The sequence below is a fragment of the Portunus trituberculatus genome, chromosome 46, assembly GCF_017591435.1.
Source record: "Portunus trituberculatus isolate SZX2019 chromosome 46, ASM1759143v1, whole genome shotgun sequence".
NCBI lineage: Eukaryota > Metazoa > Arthropoda > Malacostraca > Decapoda > Portunidae > Portunus > Portunus trituberculatus.
In genome coordinates this window covers 23,351,125-23,373,649 of record NC_059300.1, presented here as the reverse complement: position 1 = coordinate 23,373,649, position 22,525 = coordinate 23,351,125, and the positions used below count along the sequence as shown (strand labels likewise).

At 40.0% G+C, this 22,525-nt stretch overlaps 2 protein-coding genes across 8 annotated transcripts in view; both read right to left on the bottom strand.

The window, feature by feature from the left end:
* The window catches only part of LOC123519999, a 48,504-nt gene extending 38,927 nt beyond the window's left edge, over nucleotides 1-9,577 (bottom strand). For 2 of the 7 annotated variants that reach the window (XM_045281768.1, XM_045281775.1), the window contains exon 1: nucleotides 9,480-9,577. The gene's annotated coding sequence lies outside the window, so the exon portion shown is untranslated. The other 5 variants (XM_045281770.1, XM_045281769.1, XM_045281773.1 and 2 more) reach the window with 5 other exon arrangements.
* Nucleotides 9,578-18,479: 8,902 nt separating this feature from the next.
* LOC123520192 overlaps nucleotides 18,480-22,525 on the bottom strand; it is a 111,031-nt gene continuing 106,985 nt past the window's right edge. Inside the window, 1 exon segment of the mRNA XM_045282228.1 lies at nucleotides 18,480-20,594. Coding sequence (XP_045138163.1) covers nucleotides 20,436-20,594 — 159 coding nt within the window. The 3' untranslated portion in view covers nucleotides 18,480-20,435.

The window sequence follows — 22,525 nt, the reverse complement described above, 5'->3', positions numbered from 1 at the left end:
TTTCCATGACTCAATTCTATGTCAAAAGCTATTACTATTTACTGATTATCTCAAGTTAAACTTTCATTCGTTGGTGGCTCCTAATCTCCACCCAAGATGCAAAACAGTACTATCTTCCTGACATAATTTTTCTTGAGGTAGGTGGATGTTATCACATTAAATAATCATGATAACGATATCTGGTTATCAACACGGCTGTGGCATCGGTACTCAGAACATCCTTGATATCTTGTGTATCTGGCTCTGATTCCTTGATTTCTTGTGTATCTGACTCCGACTCCTTGATTTCTTGTGTGTCCAATTCTGACTTCTTGATTTCTTGTGTATCCAACTCTGACTCCTTGATTTCTAGTGTCCGACTCTGACTCTGTCCCCTTGATTTGTTCTGCATCTCACTCTGACTCCTTGATATCTTGTGTGTCTGACTCTGACTCTGGCCCTTTGATTCTTTTTGTATCTGACTCTGACTCCTTAATTTCTTGTGTGTCCAACTCCAACTCTTGATATCTTGTGTGTCCAAATCCGACTCCTTGAATTCTTGTGTGTCCGACTCTGACTCTTTGATTTCTTGTGTGTCCGACTCTGACTCTGACTCCTTGATTTCTTGTGTGTCTGACTGGCTCCAACTCCTTGATTTCTTGTGTGTCCGACTCTGACTCTGGCCCTTTGATTCTTTTTGTATCTGACTCTGACTCCTTGATTTCTAGTGTGTCCGACTCTGACTCTGACTCCTTGATTTCTAGTGCATCCAACTCTCCGACTCCTTGATTTCTTGTGTGTCCAACTATGACTCCGACTCCTTGATTTCTTGTGTATCCGACTGGCTCCAACTCTTTGATTTCTTGTGTGTCCAACTGGCTCCAACTCTTTGATTTCTTGTGTATCCGACTGGCTCCAACTCTTTGATTTCTTGTGTATCCGACTGGCTCCAACTCTTTGATTTCTTGTGTATCCGACTGGCTCCAACTCTTTGATTTCTTGTGTATCCGACTGGCTCCAACTCTTTGATTTCTTGTGTATCCGACTGGCTCCAACTCTTTGACTCCGACTGGCTCCAACTTGATTTCTTGTGTATCCGACTGGCTCCAACTCTTTGATTTCTTGTGTATCCGACTGGCTCCAACTCTTTGATTTCTTGTGTATCCGACTGGCTCCAACTCTTTGATTTCTTGTGTATCTGACTGGCTCTGGCTCCAACTCTTTGATTTCTTGTGTATCCGACTGGCTCCAACTCTTTGATTTCTTGTGTATCCGACTGGCTCCAACTCTTTGATTTCTTGTGTATCCGACTGGCTCCAACTCTTGATTTCTTGATTTCTTGTGTATCCGACTGGCTCCAACTCTTTGATTTCTTGTGTATCCGACTGGCTCCAACTCTTTGATTTCTTGTGTATCCGACTGGCTCCAACTCCTTGATTTCTTGTGTATCCGACTGGCTCCAAACTCTTTGATTTCTTGTGTATCCGACTGGCTCCAACTCTTTGATTTCTTGTGTATCCGACTGGCTCCAACTCTTTGATTTCTTGTGTATCCGACTGGCTCCAACTCTTTGATTTCTTGTGTATCCGACTGGCTCCAACTCCTTGATTTCTTGTGTATCCGACTGGCTCCAACTCTTTGATTTCTTGTGTATCCGACTGGCTCCAACTCTCCAACTTGATTTCTTGTGTATCCGACTGACTGGCTCCAACTCTTTGATTTCTTGTGTATCCGACTGGCTCCAACTCTTTGATTTCTTGATTTCTTGTGTATCCGACTGGCTCCAACTCTTTGATTTCTTGTGTATCCGACTGGCTCCAACTCTTTGATTTCTTGTGTATCCGACTGGCTCCAACTCTTTGATTTCTTGTGTATCCGACTGGCTCCGACTCCTTGATTTCTTGTGTATCCGACTGGCTCCAACTCTTTGATTTCTTGTGTATCCGACTGGCTCCAACTCTTTGATTTCTTGTGTATCCGACTGGCTCCAACTCTTTGATTTCTTGTGTATCCGACTGGCTCCAACTCTTTGATTTCTTGTGTATCCGACTGGCTCCAACTCCTTGATTTCTTGTGTATCCGACTGGCTCCAACTCTTGATTTCTTGTGTATCCGACTGGCTCCAACTCTTTGATTTCTTGTGTATCCGACTGGCTCCAACTCTTTGATTTCTTGTGTATCCGACTGGCTCCAACTCTTTGATTTCTTGTGTATCCGACTGGCTCCAACTCTTTGTGTATCCGACTGGCTCCAACTCTTTGATTTCTTGTATCCGACTGGCTCCAACTCTTTGATTTCTTGTGTATCCGACTGGCTCCAACTCTTGATTTCTTGATGGCTCCAACTCTTGATTTCTTGTGTATCCGACTGGCTCCAACTCTTTGATTTCTTGTGTATCCGACTGGCTCCAACTCTTTGATTTCTTGTGTATCCGACTGGCTCCAACTCTTTGATTTCTTGTGTATCCGACTGGCTCCAACTCTTTGATTTCTTGTGTATCCGACTGGCTCCAACTCTTTGATTTCTTGTGTATCCGACTGGCTCCAACTCTTTGATTTCTTGATTTCTTGTGTATCCGACTGGCTCCAACTCTTTGATTTCTTGTGTATCCGACTGGCTCCAACTCCTTGATTTCTTGTGTATCCGACTGGCTCCAACTCCTTGATTTCTTGTGTATCCGACTGGCTCCAACTCTTTGATTTCTTGTGTGTCCGACTGGCTCCAACTCTTGATTTCTTGTGTATCCGACTGGCTCCGACTCCTTGATTTCTTGTGTATCCGACTGGCTCCAACTCTTTGATTTCTTGTGTATCCGACTGGCTCCAACTCCTTGATTTCCTGCGTGTCCAACTCTGACTACGACTCCTTGATTTCTCATGTCCCACTCTGACTCTGACTCAGACTCCTTGACTTCTTGTTCATCCGATTCTGACTCCCGGATTTCTTGTGTATCTGACTCTCACTCCACTCCCTCCATATTTTTTTCTTTTTATGTAAGAGGAGAAACCTGGCCAAGGGCAACAATAAAAAAAAAAAGGCTCATTTAGTTAACAGTCCCCTTGCAAGTCGAAAAAAAAACTAGCCAAATGAAGGGGATAAATGTCTTGGAACTTCCCTCTTAAGTAAAGTCGAGTTACAGGAAGCTGGAAATACAAAAGCAGGCGTTTCAAAGTTTACCAGAGAAAGGTATGAATCATTGAGAGTACAGCTTAACTCTTGCATTAGAAAGTTGGACAGAATAGGGGTGAGAGGAAAAGAAAGCCTTGTGCAGTGAGGCTGCAGAAGGGGAGGCATGCGACTAGCAAGATCAGAACAGCAGTATGGAAATAGCAGTAAAAGATAACAAGGGATGCAACATCTGAGCGGTGAAAAAGAGGCTGAAGACAGACAGTCAGAGGAGGGGAGTTGATCAGATAAAAAGCTTTTGATTCCACTGTCTAATAAAACAGTGTGAGTGGAACCCTTCCCCCTAAAACATTTAAAGAGTATTCCATATACAGGCAGATAAGGCCCATGTACAGAGTTAGCAGTTGTGGGGACAAAAACTGGGAGAGACACCTCAGAACACCCATCTTCCTAGAAGTTGTTTTAGCAAGAGATGAGATGTTAAGTTTCCAGTTTGGATTATGAGTAAAGGACAGACCAGGGATAGTCAGCGTAGAAGAAAGGGAACAGTTGAGTGTCATTGAAAAAGAGGGGATAGTTGTTTGGAAGGTCGTGTAAAGTTGATAGATGGAGGAATTGAGGTTTTGAGGCATTGAACACTACTAAGTTTTCTCTGCCCCAATCAGAAATCTTAGAAAGATCAGAAGTCAGGCATTCTGTGGCATCCCTGTGGAAACTGAAAACATGTGGAAAGATGTAGGGTGGTTAAGATCATTAATGAATAATGTGAAGAAAGTGGGTGAAAGGATAGAACCCTGAGGAACACCACTGTTAATAAATTTTGAAGGACAGTGGCTATCTACCACAGCAACAATAGAATGGTCAGAGAGGAAACTTGAGATAAAATTGCAGAAAGATAGAAACCTTAGGAAGATAATTTTGAAATCAAAGCTTTGAACCAGACTCTTATGGAAAGCTTTTGATAAGTCTAAGGCAACAGCAAAAGTTTCACCAAAATTTCTTAAAGAGGATAACCAAGACTTAATAAGGGAAGCCAGAAGATCACCAGTAGAGCAACCTTGATGTAAGCCATACTAGTGATCCGATAGAACAGTGGTTTCCAACGTTTTTGTGACCTCCCCCTACTATCAGCAGCTTGATTTGCACTTGATTTTTGTTAAGGAGAGAGAAAGAGAAGGTCCTTAAAAAAATAATTATATAGTTATGTAATTATTTATTGGCAAACTAAATTGATCAAATCTTAATTTCCACAGGATAGTTATTTTTGCAATATTATCAACATACATAGTTTTCCACAGCTATCAAACCTAAAAAAATTATTCAATAATCCTGTAATTATTTATTGGCAAACTAGATCACAGCACTGATCAAACCTTAACTGACTGCACTGAAGAAAAAGCAATATATATGTACAAGAAAAAAAAAAAACTAATTGACAAGTTGAAATCGACATTATCCCAAGCAACTTATATCACGATTGTGACCTCCTTTGCAAGGTTTAAACCCCCAGCGATCACGACCCACTACTTGGCAACCCCCTGAGATAGATGATTGTAAAGTTACATATTTTTAAGAATCTCCCTATTGAGGACAGATTAAAAAAAAAATTAAACAAGCAAGAGATTAACTATAGGGCAGTAATTTGAGGGGATTAAAATGATCACACTTTTTAGGAACAGGCTGAATGTAGGAAAACTTCCAGCAAGAAAAAAAGGAAAGGTACAAGTCGATAGACAGAGTTGGAAGAGTTTGGCCAGTCAAGGTGCAACCACAGAGGTACAGTTTTTGAGAACAATAGGAGGGACTCCATCAGGTCTGTAAGCCTTCCGAAGGATAAGGCCAGCAAGGGCATGGAAAACATCATTACGAAGAATTTTAATTTAAAGCATGAAATGGTCAAAGGCAGGAGGAGAGGGAGGGACAAGCCAAGAATCATCCAAGGTAGAGTTAAAGGCAAAAGTTTGACAGAAGAATTCAGCTTTAGACAGATGAGATGCCAGTGGTGCCATCAGGATGAAATAAAGGAGGGAAAGATTAAGAAGTAAAATTATTGGAGATGATTTTGGCAAGATGCCAGAAGTCTCAAGCAGCAATGGATTTTGAGTGATTCTGGCATTTTCCATTAATGAAGGAATGTTTGGCAAGTTGAACAGACTAGACATGATTAAGGGTAAAAATATATAGCGCATGAGATTCAAATGATGGAAGGCTCTAGTACCTTTTGTAAGCAACCTCTCTATCATGTATAGCATAAGAACAGGCTGTGTTAAACCAAGGTTTAGAAGGTTTAGGTTGAGAAAATGAGTGAGGATGTACACCTCTAAGCCAGACACTATCACCTCTGTTATGCATTCAGCACAGACAGGTCTCTGACACCGAAACAGTAATCATTCCAGGGAAAATCAGCATAATACCTCCTCAGATCCTCCCAACTGGCAGAGGCAAAATGCCAGAAGTACCTCAGCTTTGGGGTATCCTGAGGAGAGATTAGAGAAATAAGACAAGATACCAATAAGAAATTATGATCAGAGGAGCCAAACATAGAAGATAGGGTAACAGCATAAACACTTTGAAGGATTAGAGATAAGGAAAAGGTAAAAAAAAGTTGGGTGTATCTCCAAGATGGTTGGGAATATGAGTAGGATGTTACACCAGTTGCTCTAGGTCATGAAAGATAGCAAAATTGAAGGCTAGTTCACCAGGATGATCATGGAAGAGAGAGGAAAGTCAAAGCTGGTGGTGAACATTGAAATATACAAGGATGGAGATCTCCAAGAAAGGAAAGAGAAACAGAATGTGCTTCACTTTAAAAGTTAATTAGTCAGAGAATTTCTTATGGTCAGAGGAGTTAGGGGAGAGATAGACAGTACAGATAAATTTAGATAGAGAGTGACTTTAGAGTTGAAGCCAAATGGTTGAAAACATGAAAGATTCAAGAATATGGGCACAAGAACAAGTCAAGTCGTTGCACACATAAATGCAATATCCAGCTTTGGAACGAAAATAGGGATAGAGAAAGTTGGACGGAACAGAAAAGAGGCTACTGTCAGTTGCATTTGATACCTGTGTTTCGCTGAGGAAAAGATGAGGTTTAGCAGATTGAAAATTAGATCTAAGATTGCAAATGTTGCAGAAGTTAATGAAGAAAAAGTTGAGGGGAAGGGGTGTCAAGACATTTATGGTCAATACTAAGAGAACATTCTAACTCATTTATGGTCCCTTCCCCAGAACGAGACTCCCAGGCTGGTTTTGGAGTCGCCATTCTTTTACTGTAAGCAAAGGGTGTGTGTGTGTGTGTGTGTGTGTGTGTGTGTGTGTGTGTGTGTGTGTGTGTGTGTGTGTGTGTGTGTGTGTGTGTGTGTGTGAAGGAGAGCTGTCTTTAGAGGGCAGGCTTTAACTGTTCCCTGTGAGACACAAAGGGAAACATTCAGCAAGTTCACAACTAGCTTTGATGGTAAATTCACAACAGCCCCTGAACTGATCTAGACCAGAACTGGTCCAGAACAGAACTGGTCCTATTAGACCTCAGTGGGAATAAATCAGCATTTCGGTAGGTGCCTACTACCTCAATTTTTAACAATGTATTTCTTAATATCTTAAGGTCGCAGGTCTTAAGATCACAGACGTACATATTTGATATCATGGAGGTAAATATCTTTAATTATCCAGGATAACTATACTTATTTCATTTAACCTGTAAGTTGAAATAAATATTTTATTTTGTTGAATAGGGATTGATTGGTCCAGTTTATTGCTGTTTACAACATCAATTAAGTATATTATATTGGAAACCCAAAATACCCATAAAAATTAATGTTAATAAGTATTGGTTACAAATTGGAATTTTGCAGTTAATTATCATACTTTATCCAATGTGGCAGGAAATCAGCTGGTGGTGACATTTACTTACATTTTGTTTCTCATCATTCTACCAACAAATAGCAGAACTGATATGATATCTCTCTCTAGAATGGAAATAAAGCATGTGGTATGTTGAAAAAGTGAAATTTTTGCAATTCATGTAGTCTCTGAAACTTATGTTGAGGTCAGAGTCAAAATCAGAGTCAGGACATTTAACAGACTCTGACTTTGACTCCAGCAACACCAAATTCACCTTTATTCACAACGTTGTCATTATGAACAATTTTTATGACAATAACCAGTTTTCACCACTGCAATAGTGTACTGGGTAAATCTATAGAACAGCAACTCCTTACATATTCTTTTCTATTAACCCCCCTTCCCCCCAACAAGCTTGGGGGCACGTGGGGAATCGAGGGTTTTAGGGGGGGAGCCAAAAGAGGTGAGATATGGCAATCCAAAAAAATCTAAGGACAAAAACCTAACCTAACCTAACCTAACTGGGGGGGCTGTCCCCCCCGGACTCCCCCCCTCTAACACTAATCTAACCCTAACATAAACCTAACCTAACATAACCTAACCTAGCAACACTAACCTAACCCTAACATAAACATAACCTCCCTTATCCTTGCTTTGGGGCAGCTTCCCTCCCCCGCACACCGGTTCTCTTATAGCTTCACACAATATGCCCTACCTCTACCAATACCCCTCCTCACAATACCTTAACGAAAGGATGAAGGTCCTGGCTGGTCCTCTTCTCGACTGTACACTGACTTGCATCGCAGGAGCGATGATTTCCCAGTTATCAAATTCGCAACCTTTACAACTAATGTCAATATTGGCCATGGCTCAACTGCGCACACAGATCTCTGTGCACCTGTCTGCCCAGCTGTGCTCCGCCTACGAATACATATAGCAAATTCCCATTGGTGCAGCTTGTGGTGTTAAGAGGTGGTGGCGCATCATTGGACAAAAGAACTAGACACAATAAGAATCCTATTCAGCAGTTACCCACAAACCCAGGGTGTGAACAACAGACAGTCACTTCCTGTTACCCACAAACGCCAGATATATACAATAGACAATAGCAATGTTTACTATTTGGACTTAGACTCTGAGTGACGTCTCTAATTTCAGTGAGGCAATGTGACATAACCGTGTGACCCCCAAACAAGACCACAAGGTACGTGTTCTCCATTAACTACTCATCATTTTGTGTTATTATTGCACAGATTAGAGAGGAGGTCCTGCTCTAAAGATTTACGGTGTCTTGAATTATAATGCTGGCAATGCAATGATCTTAATACATACCAAACTGATATAAATAATCTTGTCCATGTAGCTAAGACCAGATCTGGCTAGGTTTGGTCATGCTTGGATAGGTTAATGTCCTAGCAGTGGGATGGGTCCACTGGAAGGCACAGATTCCACCTGGACAGGTTAGGTTAGAGAAATTTGAAATATTTAAAGATGCTCCCTTACATTTCACTCATTTTCCATCCTCTCCCCCAAAAAACACTCAATTCCACACAAACTCCCAAACTGATTTCACAGGATGGGATAACTCACTTATTACCTACAAATATCAACCACATATTATTATTTGCTTTGTATATTCTTAATAACTTAGACTGGTGTCTCAGCAGTGTGTGACTTCTGTGGATCCCCTCCAAGGTTGGTTGTTTGGTTTACCAAACAAGAACACAAATTTTCAACTGTTTATATACCTAAACTTTATATATATATATATATATATATATATATATATATATATATATATATATATATATATATACTTGCTGAAACTATTGTACACTCTCTTAATACTTAGCACATCAACACATTACTTCAAATCTAAACATACATGAACATTTACTATGTAGGCCTACCAGTGTCTTGTAGCATTCCCTAAGGTATGGTTCTGAATGGTGCCGGTGTTGTCATCACGATAGCACTTCACTCACTGTTCTGCATATTCAAACCCTGACTTCATTTGAGGGTTGAGGACTTAAAGCCAGGGCAGGTGGTGGTGTACACCCTCTGACCCAGACACACACAACGCCAAACATACCTCGGCACTCAGCTCACTACTTTAGCAGCCACTAATTACTCAGAGTTCCTGGTTCGGTACTGCCATCCGAGTGGTCTGCCCTTCGCCTAGGTACAGAGCTTGAGCAGGGCAGAGGTGTGTTGTCAACAATACACACGCCACAGGTCCAAAACAAACACACGATGACACTCACACACACACTGCCTCATCAATCAGCGCTTAGTGAGAGAATGACATGGTATTGCCTGACCTGCACCACTGTCCTAGCAGATTATGCTGGCCAGCATATACCCAGCAAGCCCACCTAGTACCCAGATAGCACACACGCAGCATGGAACACATTCCCGCCCTACTGGCCTCGTCTCGCCCCACGTCTCTGTCTTGACCACTGGCCGCCCTAGCCGCCCATCTCCTAAATACATCTCTCCTCGCTATTCACGCCAACAATGTTCATGCCTCACACCTTCCTCGTTGGTACATTAGCAAGTGTTCTTCCCTTTAAAAAAATACAGTGCTGAATTGAAAACTCGATATGATGCTGGAGATCAGCTGTTGTTAACAAGAGCGAAGTGCTATATAAATAATGAAAATAAATGTATAGACATTAAATATCTATGTATTTTCATGTGGTATATTAAGTAGAAGATTTCCTAAATATTAGACAAGATAGAACGAATTTCTAAAGAAATTCAAGGATATTGTTAGTAAACATCCTAAGGATAATAGCGGTAATTTAAATTAGGTTTCTAAACACTTGTCCCCTAGTTTTGGATTATTTTGTTTTCTTTTTCATTAAGGATTGTCATTTGACACTTCAATGGAACTTTTATTTCGTTGACCTAAGCAAGCGCTCCTTTTAGGGAAGAGGCAGGTATACTGGAAGTTCATTTATGAAAATAAATTAATTAATGATAATAATAATAATAATAATAATAATAATAATAATAATAATAAGAAGAAGAAGAAGAAGAAGAAGAAGAAGAAATAAAGTAGATTTGAAACAGACAGTAAATGAAATGTAATTATATATATATATATATATATATATATATATATATATATATATATATATATATATATATATATATATATATATATATAGATAGATAGATAGATAGATAGATAGATAGATAGATAGATATAGATAGATAGATAGATAGATAGATAGATAAATAGATACAGACAAGATGTATTAGACTTAGTCTAATACATCTTGGATATAGATATAGATATATGTATGTATATATATATATATATATATATATATATATATATATATATATATATATATATATATATATATATATTAATCACAACCTGAAGAAAGAAAATGTTACGTGTTAGTGGCTTACATGTGGGTAGAAGGATATAAGGAATGAAAAGAAAAATATAGAAGGGTTTACAAAACAATAACAAAGAAATCTAACAGAAGAAAAAAAAATCAAGTGACACTTTCTAATTTTCCTTTTAGCATGACATTCAGAACAGTTCGTACACTTCCGTCCTGAAGCAGATTGTGATTACGTTCCTTCAACTGTCTGGCAGTAAGGGTTGGTACTAAGGAGGTTATGCTGGGATCACACTACAGCTTTTTCTTTTACAACGATCGTACAGGCCAGTTTTCTGCTACTGCATACGACTGTCGTAACGGTTGGGAGTATTTCAGTGCAAGATGGACACGCAAAGCGAAGGACGTCCACCTTCGTGGGGGTCTGAAGGTGAATGTTCACTCCTGGTGTCGGAGGCGGCCCCTCCATATTCATGTCCAATGGGCCTGCGACGTCTAAGGATGTCCCAAAGAGATCTTGCGACAACGCACTAACGGTCACACTGGTCACTACGATTCTAGCGACAACGTTTACGTGCGGTACTCATCGTACGTCATCGTACGCCCGATGAAATGGCTATGCCTGTCGTGAATCTCTTCCCGACAGTCGAATGCAGCGCTCGATTGTCGTAATCCTTCTACGATGTCGTGTGACAACAAGGACATCTTACATCGTACGTTATCGCCGCGTTAACGTACGACTTGACTCACGACATCTTACGACAGGCCAAAAGCCGTTACAATGACGTCATTGCTGCCGGCGACAGCCCTCCTACGACGGTCGGGGACGTCATAGTAGAAAAAAAAAAAAAAAAGCTGTAGTGTGACCCAGCATTAACGCGGCGATATCGTACTTAGAAAATGACCTCCTGGTTAACTTTCTTATGGAGTATTGTTTGAACAAAGAAGTGGTTATCTTGGGGGATTTCAATCTACCAGCCGTTGACTGGACTTTGAAGGAAGCAATGTACAAGGACTATAACATTTCTACTCAACATTTTATGAATTGTTTCATATCTCTTGGCCTTAAGCAATGGGTTAATTTCTCAACTTTTTAGCCATCGGGTAACACACTAGATTTAGTATTTACATCTGAGCTTGATAGAGTGGGAACTATTACCTCACTCTGCCCTATGCCTGGATGTGGTCATGTTCCTATATTACTTGACTATTTCTTTTCTACTAACTCTGACTCTGCTACAGTTCCCACTAAGAGAGCATGGAACAAAGCAAAATATAATAAAATCAACACTTACCTTTCCAATGTTGACTGGGATTTTGAACTTGCTTATCTTTCATCTGATCTAATGTATGAAAAGTTTCTTGACATTGTCACACCTCTTATAGATTTCTATGTACCACTAAAGCCTTCCAAACCCACTTTTAAAACCTTCAAGCCTCCCCACCAGTTAAAAAGAGAGCGAAACAGATTATGGTCATCATACAAATTACAAAGGGCTACATATGGTCATCGCTCCCCTCAAGCTCAAATTGCTTTAAATAATTTCAATCATGTTAATTCTCAATTCAGAAACTTCCACATTATTTCCCAAAAAGACATGAAGAGGCTCTTGTAAAAAACTTGTGTCATAACCCTAAAGCTCTGCATCAGTATGTGCGCAAGAAAAAAGTTTGTGCCCGACAGTAGGTCCTTTAAAGTTAACAGATAGATCATTAACTACTGACTGTTATCAGATGGCTGAGTTATTTGCTGACAGTTTTGCCTCTGTTTTTGAGAACAAAAACTTGTATCCTGCTCCTCACCAACATAGCGACTCCCAAATAGCACATATTGACATACAACAGGAAGACATTCGTCAGAAACTCTCTCTACTAGACCCTAACTCCAGTATGGGCCTGGATGGTATTCACACTTAACTGTTAAAGTCTTACCCAAATCTAACTTTTCCACTCTTTCTTATTTTTAAGAAGTCAATGTCAACAGGCATACTTCCTAGGAAGTGGAAAGTATCTCAAATTACCCCTATTTTCAAAAAAGGCTCCCGCCATCAGCCGTTAAACTATAGACCAATAAGCCTAACATCAGTGTGTTGCAAGACTCTTGAATGCATAGTGGTTGACGGTCTTACAGAATATCTCAATAGTAATGGCATTTTATCTACAGACCAGTTTGGCTTCAGGAGTGGGAGATCAACTGAGGACCAACTACTGCTTACTTACAACTCTATCACATCATGGCTAGACAGTGGATATACAGTAGACTTAATTCTGTTTGATTTTTCTAAAGCATTTGATGTTGTCAACCACACTATTCTCCTACAAAAACTTTCCTGTCTTGGCATCTCTGGTGTCCTCCTACAGTGGATCAAAGACTTCCTCACTCAGCGAACAATGTCTGTTTCAGTTACAGGCGTCCCAAGCAGTCACAGGTTAATCCCCAGTGGAGTACCCCAGGGTTCAGTTCTCGGTCCTTTACTTTTTATTATCTATGTAAACCACTTACCGTCTTACATAAAGAGTGATTGCAAAATATTTGCTGACGATCTAAAGATTTATCTGCCCATTCGTAACTTACCGCACACCCACACAGTTGTTGACATATCTAACTGCCAACGTGATATCAACTCTATATATAGAATATCAAACTCCTAGGGGCTTTCTTTAAATATAGATAAGTGTGTCACACTGAGATTCAACAGAGGCACTTTTCCTGAGCAAGACATAGGCCCATATAACACCTACTCACTCAATAGTACAGATATACAAAAGGTTAATGCCCACAAGGATCTTGGTGTACTGGTTGACACTTCTTTACGCTTCCACATGCACATAAAAACTACAGTTAACAAGGCTGCAGGTCTGGCAGCAAATTTACTAAAAGCAACTATTTGTAGATCACAGAATTTTATGCTAAATCTGTTTATTACACATGTAAGACCACTACTAGAATACTGTTCATGCCTATGGAACACATGTTATCTTGGAGACCTAAAGATGCTAGAAAGTGTTCAGAGGTCGTGGACTCGACACATAGACGGAATGACTGGACTGTCCTACAAAGAGCGTTTGTTAGCTCTTGACCTCTACTCTGTATGTGGACGCCTTACTCGTGCTGACATAATAAAGTACTGGAAGATCTTCCACTCTGAGTGTTCTATCTCTCCCGAAGATTTATTCATTACAACACCACATGCACATACTCGTGGACACCGTTTTAAATTAGCTCACCAGTACAATTCAGTGGATCTTAGATCTCGATTTTTCTCATTCCGGTGTGTCCATTTATGGAATTCTTTGCCTGACCATGTTGAACTCGCTGCCATCCTTGAAATCAGCCCTTCACAGTCATGTAGGCGATATTCTGTACGACTTTGTGGAGTAATATGCATACATACATGTGCTGCTGTTTGCTGCATAATAATATATCCTGCATTTCTGAACAGTTTCAATGGGTACACATTCCAGTCCACTCACAGTTTGTTACAATCATCCAGTAATCTACATCTAAAGTTGACTGGCGTACCCATTTTCCTAGCTACCTTTTTCCTACTCTTCGTTGTATTTTTCTGGTCTGGGAGTAACCAGGTGAGTAACCAGGTGAGTCATATGATGTCCTTGTTGTCACACGACATCGTAGAAGCATTACGACAATCGAGAGCTGCATTCGACCGTCGGGAAGAGAGTAGTCGTCTCTGTTTGGATGAAGAATGGGGAGGGACTCATATAAGTAATTAAATGATATGACTAAACACAATTTCATAATTAACGTGTTAACATAATGAAAGAATTAAGAGGACAATAACCCAAAATTTGGTGTGGGGTCATCATGGTAAACATGGGGCCGTTAGGGTAAACATATAAGGTAAAAATGTTTGTGAGGGGTGAAGACCCTGCGTTTATTTTTTTACTAGTGTTTACTTTTATACTGTGGGGTTATTTTTGATCAGTAGATTTTTGATGAAGTAGAAAAGCGCAGAGGAAGATGGTGACTGACTGTGATGTGAGTGGTGAAGGCAGTGATGCAGTGAGTGTTGTGTTTACGTATTCTTTGTTTTGTTGTTTTCTCTTATTATTTTTTGCTTTCTCATATTATTTCTTGCTTTTTCCTATACTTTAGATACACTTTAGTATCTAGAATGGTAAATAATAAAAACATGTTAATTTAGCCAAATAAATAGAGTATTTTGTGCAATTTTTTTTTTTGGACCACATCCCGCATCCCCCCTATTATGTATTGTTTCTTATGAGAATTACAAGTTTGTTTTACGCGAATTTTGATATACGCGATGCCTCTTGGAACACATTTATCGCGTGAATCAAGTTACCTGTACATCTAAAAGATGATGAACTTAAATGTTTGGGGTTTACAACATGTTGTAAAGGAGATGGCAATGTTAATGTATTCTCTGTGGTAGCTTGATGTGGACAGCACGTAACAGCATAAGCAGAAGGTAGAAATAGAGCAGGGAAGTTGGAGCAGCATTCGTCCAAGCATTGTGCTGTGGAGGTGGGGCTGGCCAAAAAACCATTCTGGAGGGCCCAACAGTGGTGCTGCGGGTCTGTGGCTCCCTGATGGGTCTGGGCATTACAGGGTAGCAGAGTGAAGAGGCGTCGTGGTCGCCCCCACAGTTGCAACACAGTGGGACAACTCTGGTGCTAGCACGGATCTTCTCCAGGCAGTGGGAGAAAGGATGACCTCAAGAGCAGTACCTGCAGAGTGGCACCGACTTACATTTCCTGCTCTGATGCCTGAACTGACAGCAGTGGCCACACAGGTTGGGCTCAGGTGTGTAGAGGCCCAAGTGGAAGTGGCCCTGGCCGAGGAGGTAGTCCGAGCTGGGTATGGCCCCTTCAATGAGGCCCAGGAGTTGAGGATGGGGCTCATTGGTGACAACACGCCTCTTAAGACAAAGGAAGGCCTCTGACATGGCAAGAAGGCAACGTCAACATTAATAGCAGTCGATAGATATGCCATGGATGACGACTATCTGTTGTCAGGCGTCGGGGTCTGCTGGGGTCATGGTGAGGCCCAGGAAGCTCTCCTTCACTAACATGGCATATGCTGCTGCCTAAGGACTGACCATCAGGTACGACCTGTGCTTATCTTCTTTCATGAGTGGTTCCAAGGATGAATGTTGCTTGAGGAGCACCATGAGCCTTTCATAAAGTTGGGCCAAAGTCTTGTCACGCCCCCTTGGGAAAGTGCACATGGCGACAGCAAGCACTCAACTGAGGCAAGGAAGGTTGAAAGGCAGTGTCCTTATCCATGGCACCTGGCAGGCCTGGAGACAGAAATGGTGAGTCCATATGGGTGGAGTTAACAGCAGGGATGTGGGGGCTGACACTTTGTCTGGTCAGGTCATGGGAGGTCATGCCATCCTTGGTGGGGAGACAAAGCTTCTTCTCTCCACCAACAGGAAGTTTTATCTTGTTCACATGAGTAATCATCTTCTGGGGCTGACCTGCTGTAAGACGGATGTCCTGGCTGTCCACAAGGGAGGCCATGAAGGTGTGGTTCTCAGAGATGGCCTCAACACTCATCTTCTTTGTAGGGGCTTTGTTCATAGAGAATGGAGTGAGGAAAAAAACATACCTGCCAGCCACAGGCCGTGGGTGCTAACTGCAGACATAATATCCAAGTCAAATATTTTCAGTAATAGTCTGTGTTGCTAATGGGTGGAAGCTGGACAGTGCTTCTCATACTCTTTAAGTATACTTACAGGCACTATAGGCCATAACATTAAAAAAAAAAAAAAAAGTCACCGTGACAGCCACACACAAACTAAAGTCTCACACCATTTCTAACTGGTCACAGCCCAACACACCCTGCTGTGAAGTGTCATGATAACACTGTCAAGAGATGCAAACAACAGATAAATAATGCAAAAAACTTCTGAAACACCTTTAAACATATCAATATAAACAAACCTAATGAAAAGTGTAAATGAATGGAGAAAACAAGGCAAAAATCTTATCTAACTCTCATAAAACACCAAAACAATCAATAAATGTAATAAAAATAGTGATAATAATCAAATGAAAGAAACCAATCAAATAGCTTAGGTCAATGGTTCTTAACCTTTTTACTAACACACTCCTACTAGATATTTGTCCTTTCCTTCATGCCTCCCTTGCATCCATGAAAATAATTTGCTCCCAGATTTTAAGGAAAAAGGTGATACTTTTGCTCTTTTCTTAAACATCTTGTTACATGAACATGCTGTCATTAAGAGGACGACAAATACAATTAAAGAAATTTCTGCTTTTTTCCCAAGGGCTCATGTCCCTCTTGGAAATTACTGATGGCTCCCTAGGAGGGCTGTGCCTCACAAATTAAGAAACAATGGCTTAGCTAATACGCTCAAAACAAGGAATGTAGTAATGAAAAACTGTAAACATGTAAACAAAAGAAGGAAAAAAGCACAAAACAATCAAGAAATGTTATGAAAAAAATTGTAAATGAATGCAGTAAACAATCATTCTTGGAAATTGGTTGCCTTGAATATAGATTAAAATAGAGGTCATTCTGCAGGGCTTTTGTCTGTGATCTTAGGCACTGTGGAGAGAGAGATAGATAGAGAGAGAGAGAGAGAGAGAGTGTGTGTATGAGTGTGTGTATACTTTCATTACCTCATAATATTTAATTGTGTGAGTTGAAGGAAAGATATGGAAGGACATCACACTGCATAATGTAAAGGTATAGCACATTACTTGGTAGAAAACTGAATAATTTCAGCATTAACTTGTGTCTTTTCCCAACGTGGATTGCCACCTTTACCACCACCACCACCACTACCACCTTCTTAGTCTTACTGTCTTTATAATGACCAGAGCTGGGCGATGCAGCACTGAATCAAGACTTAGTGACTTTGCTGCTCTATAAATTTTTAAGTCGTAGTCGAAAGTTGCAAATGTTTTTAAAAGTTGAGCTAGAAAAGTCACATCGCTTATTTTACACAACGTTGAACAAGATAAAAGACTTTTTAAAGAAATTGCTGTGGCTGTTTAATACCAGTCTGAAGGCCTGATTTGGCTAAGAATGGAGAGGCTGTTCAGCAAGGCTGGGGATGTCCTCAGGGCCAAGAGTTTCTCCCTGGATGAAGTCAATTTTTAGGAGCTTGTGTTCCTCAAAGGAAAAATGGAGAGGCTATTCAGCACAGTTGGTAATGCCCTTTGGGCCAAGAATTTCTCCCTGGATAAAGTCAATTCTGAGGAGCTTGTGTTTCTCAAAGGAAACATGGACTTCCTGTATATGGGCTGAAAGGACATGGAGGAATAGGAGGACCAGTAGATATTAATTTAGATTGTTTTAAGTAAAAAAAAAAAAATAAATAAATATTTCTTTGCATGTTTATTACACTAAAGTTTACTTTGTAATTTAACAGAGCCACATGGGAAAGACAAAGTTGCACGTTGCACTAGGGGCCTAAAAAAAGTCACAAAGTCACAATCACATCAGATCTGGCAGCAACGTCACAAAGTCAAAGTCGCACCTGAAAAAAATTTAAGTTGTGCCCAGCTCTGTTGGAGGGAAAACAAAGCTATAAAGTCAGTAGTTTGGATTGCAGCAGTCATCCTTCTAAATAACAGGTTGATTTTGAACAAACTTCCACTGGGAAGGAAATACAGATGTTGATATATATAGAAAAAAGGCAAAGAGCAAGTACAGATGCAGTTATGGAGAATGTCCTCACACCAACACTTGCCTCAGTTCTATTCACCACACACCTATTCTTAGCTTTTCATCCACTGGGTCTCAGTCCTCCCCACTCAAAACTCACATCCAACAATCTCTGCATTGCACTTACATTTCTGTACATCTCATCACAGCTCAACTGACAAACCTAACCATTGCATCCTTCTGTCCCACTCAAGGAAAGTACTTATTCTTTTTTCTTGAACAATATACTATTTCACAGTATTTACATTTCATCCAGGCACAGCATAAACACCAACACCATCAGTTGTCATTTCTCAACTCAAGTAGCTATCAAGAGCATGTAGCAATAATATACTTACAGTATATTGGCTCCAAAAGCCTGTAAACACCCAATGGTAGAGTTGCTAAGGTTATCCTTTGCTATCCATTTTCACTAACAACAGTCATCTCCACTCACTGAGCCAAAGATTTCACTTATCATGTATACAAGTATGTAGAATGGAAAAGGAAACACATTTTAATGTTTTAACTACATTTCATATAACTGGGAATACAATGACAAAAACAACAACCCTCTCCAGTCCCCCAACTCCACAAGCAGTACTCGGGCACAGGCTCTTTTGGCCAGTTTGGACACACCCATGGCTGGCTGGGTCAGGCTCCAGTGTGTGGGCCAGGTTTTCATGCCTGTTGCCAAACTCTCCTAGCAAAAGCATGTGTGATAAAGGCTTGTTGCTTACCTAAAATAGTTAACATCTTCAACCCTTACAGGTTAAATTAGTTAAAGCACTTAAAATGAAGCTTCTAGAATGGTACTGTGCTTTTGATAGAACCCATCATACTGCTCCATGTGGGACATGGTAGGGACAGTGTCTGCATAATACTAAAAAATCAAGGCAAACATGGTAATTATCATCATCAGCCCTGACATCTCGCCTATAGTCTAACAAAGGAATGTCAGTCATGACTGGGAGGTCTCTCCACCATGGTTACCCACAATGCCTACTGGCATTCAGAACAGGGGCAACAACTGCCAGCTCCTGGACCTTCCTCACCAGCACAGTTTGGCCCCTGATGGGCACAAAGCTCCTAACACAATCCTTCAGTGGTTCTTGAGAGAAGTTTGTTACACCCCAAAAGCAATTTGCCTCCAAGCACATTTTTGTCATCCCTTCAACTGGAAGTCCCTAGGAGCAGGCTAGTGCAGAGGTGGCAGCTGCATCCTCTCTAGGCTCTGGTAATGCTGCTTAACTCAACAAATATTCCCCCAATCACCAACAATAAAAACTGAAAGCTGAAACTTAAGACTGAGAAAATTGAAGGATTAAATAATTTAACTGTATAAAGAATAAAATTTGCTTTTTTTTAAACCTAATATTAATGTAACATCTAGTGACATGTTCGCTATGTTATACCCACACCACCAAAACCTTCTGGAGATTACAGGGGCTTACCCACAATCCTCACATCTTTAACATTTAGAGTTGCATCAATACTTCTATGATATGAGTAACAACACACAACATTTCTAATGCCAACTCATTTAGTCAAATTATATATATTTATATACCATTATTTTCAAATAAAACATCACTCACTGTATTCAACAATTTTCACACTATGATATATTATTATTTGAAGGCAGCCTAGGATTAATTACTATCTAAGCCACCTACACCTGGAATCACTCATATAATGCACCAAAACACAGACAACTTTCACAAACTGTTGACAGTAAAGAAAAGCTGTGTAAAACCTGACAGCAGAGGAACACTTGGCTCACACCTGCCTCAAGCTGAACACCTGAACACAATTTAATTAACCAAATTATATAAGTGTATATGATATTTTCATCTTTTGCATATTGTCAGTTTTCATGAACCTCTTGAGTGTTCTCCTACAGGAAAATGTACAGGATAATTTCTTCACTTGGTTCAACACAGATACAGAGAGAAAGAATTCCAAGAGGATTTGACAGAGATCAAACATGAGTTAAAAATGCCACGATACAGGAGGAGATTAATGTGTCTCTTACTTTTCCTTTATCATCTCCCTCTAGTATGAGGAAGATGAAAATGCCAATGTAAGGACACTATTGATTCAGTAGCCTTAAGGATAAATCTTTGAAAAATTTCCTGAAGAATTAGGATGATCCTAATCTCTGAAAAAATCTGCCAGCTAGCCAGCCACGAAGGCAAAGGCAGCTAGGACCAATAGGCTACAGATGGACCAAGTGGACACCCAAAATCAATCACAGTCATTACTAGTCAAAATATCTGACGGACCCACATGACCCTCACACCTTAAGTCGCTATAGCTGTTCTAGAAAATTAAATCCTTATCAAATAATGATGAAAGCTACAAATGGACTAGGGAGCCACTTTAGCTAAAAATATCAACTCTAGTAACTGTGGTGATGGGGTGCAGTGGGTGGAAGAGTGCAGGTGGTGGTGGAGGTGGTGGGTGGGGGCTTAGGATGCAGCCGGCTGGGTGACGTCAGTTCCAGGAGTGGTGGAGGTCTGCAGGGTGCCGCCATTGGCTGCCTCCAGGGCTGCCTTCTCACCCTCTGCCTCCTTCAGGGCCTCCTCAAAGTCTTGTGTGGAGTTGGATCCAGAGCCACCCATGCGTGTCTGGTGAGAAACAATGTGTGAAAAGACAAATCCTCACTACATACTTACTCCTTGATATATAACCTTTTAAACCTTTACTTCCTACATTTTCTCCATTCATTCTTATACATTCACATATGCTGATCTAGTAAAAATATGATATTCAAATTTAACTAGCAATTATAAAGTATCACTGATAAATCTGTTCACAGCTATTCATAATAAATATTCATATGTTTAATTCTAGACAAGTTATAATTCGTGATGTCCATGTATATAATAGTACACGAAAATCAGCAAATGAAACAGTATATTAAAAAATCAACCTTGCTGGAAATATAACTACAAAAGATCCCTCATTATGTGGACTTTAAAGATTCATAAATTAATAGATTGTAAAAGTTGTTCAGAGGCATTCCAAAAGGTTGCCATGCACTATCCAACAGCAGAAACATGAATGAATGGAGAATCGTTCATTGTGTTGTGCATTCAGTGTGGTCCTGTTCCTGACTAAGTAGGAAAGTTGTTGAAAAAAATAAAGTAAATAATGAGGAAAAAAAAAAGAACCCTTCACTGATACATAGCTTTTCAATTATGCTATTTTAGAGTTTAAGAACACTACAAGGGAAACATTACCACTTGTTTCACTCACTTGGGTGAATTTTTTGAAGAAACAAAATCAGAGCATGTATTATTCTTTTAGTCAGAAGCAAACTACAGTGAAAGGTTAAGCACAAAGGAAAAAAGGCAGACTTATTTTATTTGTTAAGCAAGAGGACCTGTGCAATATTCAGTTATATGTCAGCTGACATGGTCACTAAATCAACTAACTAATGTTCATCATTTCACAGCTCCTTCACACTTTTCACAGTCCTTTGTGTTTGATTATATCTTGTATGTGCATTCTTTGAGGTCTTTAGTATGCTAATATACCAAATTGTATGTTGTGAGTTTTCTGTTATGTAAAATGTGTTGTGATCCATTGTCTTCAAAATAATTTGTTACCAAAATTGTTATTATAGCTACCACTGCTTGATGAAACACTTGAGGAATGAGTTTATAACAAGGATGAGAAAACAAAAAAATGAAACAGCTCTGATCAGTCATCAGAGCCCTTTGATGAGAATATCATCTTATCATATTCCAATAAGTTTATTAACTTTTGAGAGAGAGAGAGAGAGAGAGAGAGAGAGAGAGAGAGAGAGAGAGAGAGAGAGAGAGAGAGAGAGAGAGAGAGAGAGAGAGAGAGAGAGAGAGAGAGAGAGAGAGAGAGAGAGAGAGAGAGAGAGAGAGAGAGAGAGAGAGAGAAACTTTTCTGTAAATCACTTTCTACCACATGAAATGCATTTACATTGATGAGTACATTGTACTATAATAACAGCTTCACAGAAAATATTAGGATTTGACAATATAAATAAATATGTGTATATTCTGGCATTTAGTGACATCAGCAGGTAAGTCTCAGTGACTGGCCACTTTTTAGTGTTCAAAGAGCTCAGATAACTTGGCTTCATTGCTGGGAGTGTAAGGAACAAGTGATATTCTGAAGATGTTTGGATCACAGTAGTCTTTCTCTGGCCTCCTGTAGGTGCTGGCAGTGATACCTTCAGTTCTGTCTTCAAGTATTGGTACTTGAGGTGCTACAATTAATAGCACCTACCCATCCTTTGTGTCCATCTCCCACATGCTCACTAGTAGAAAGTGCTATATTACATCTCTCCTAGAGAGAAAGCTGAAGGTCACACATGTGAGAGCACTGACGACAGGATCATTAGACCATTATCATGGATTCACACAGATTCAGTTTTACTAATATGCATCTCCGATTTAGCCGTTTGAAGTCCAAAATTTCACAAAAGATATTGGTGATTGCTATCTCTGCTGCTCTGTCTATGTTTGTTAACAGCATCGAGTCTCTTGTCAAGTAACGTTTAAAACTAATCTTAAACCCA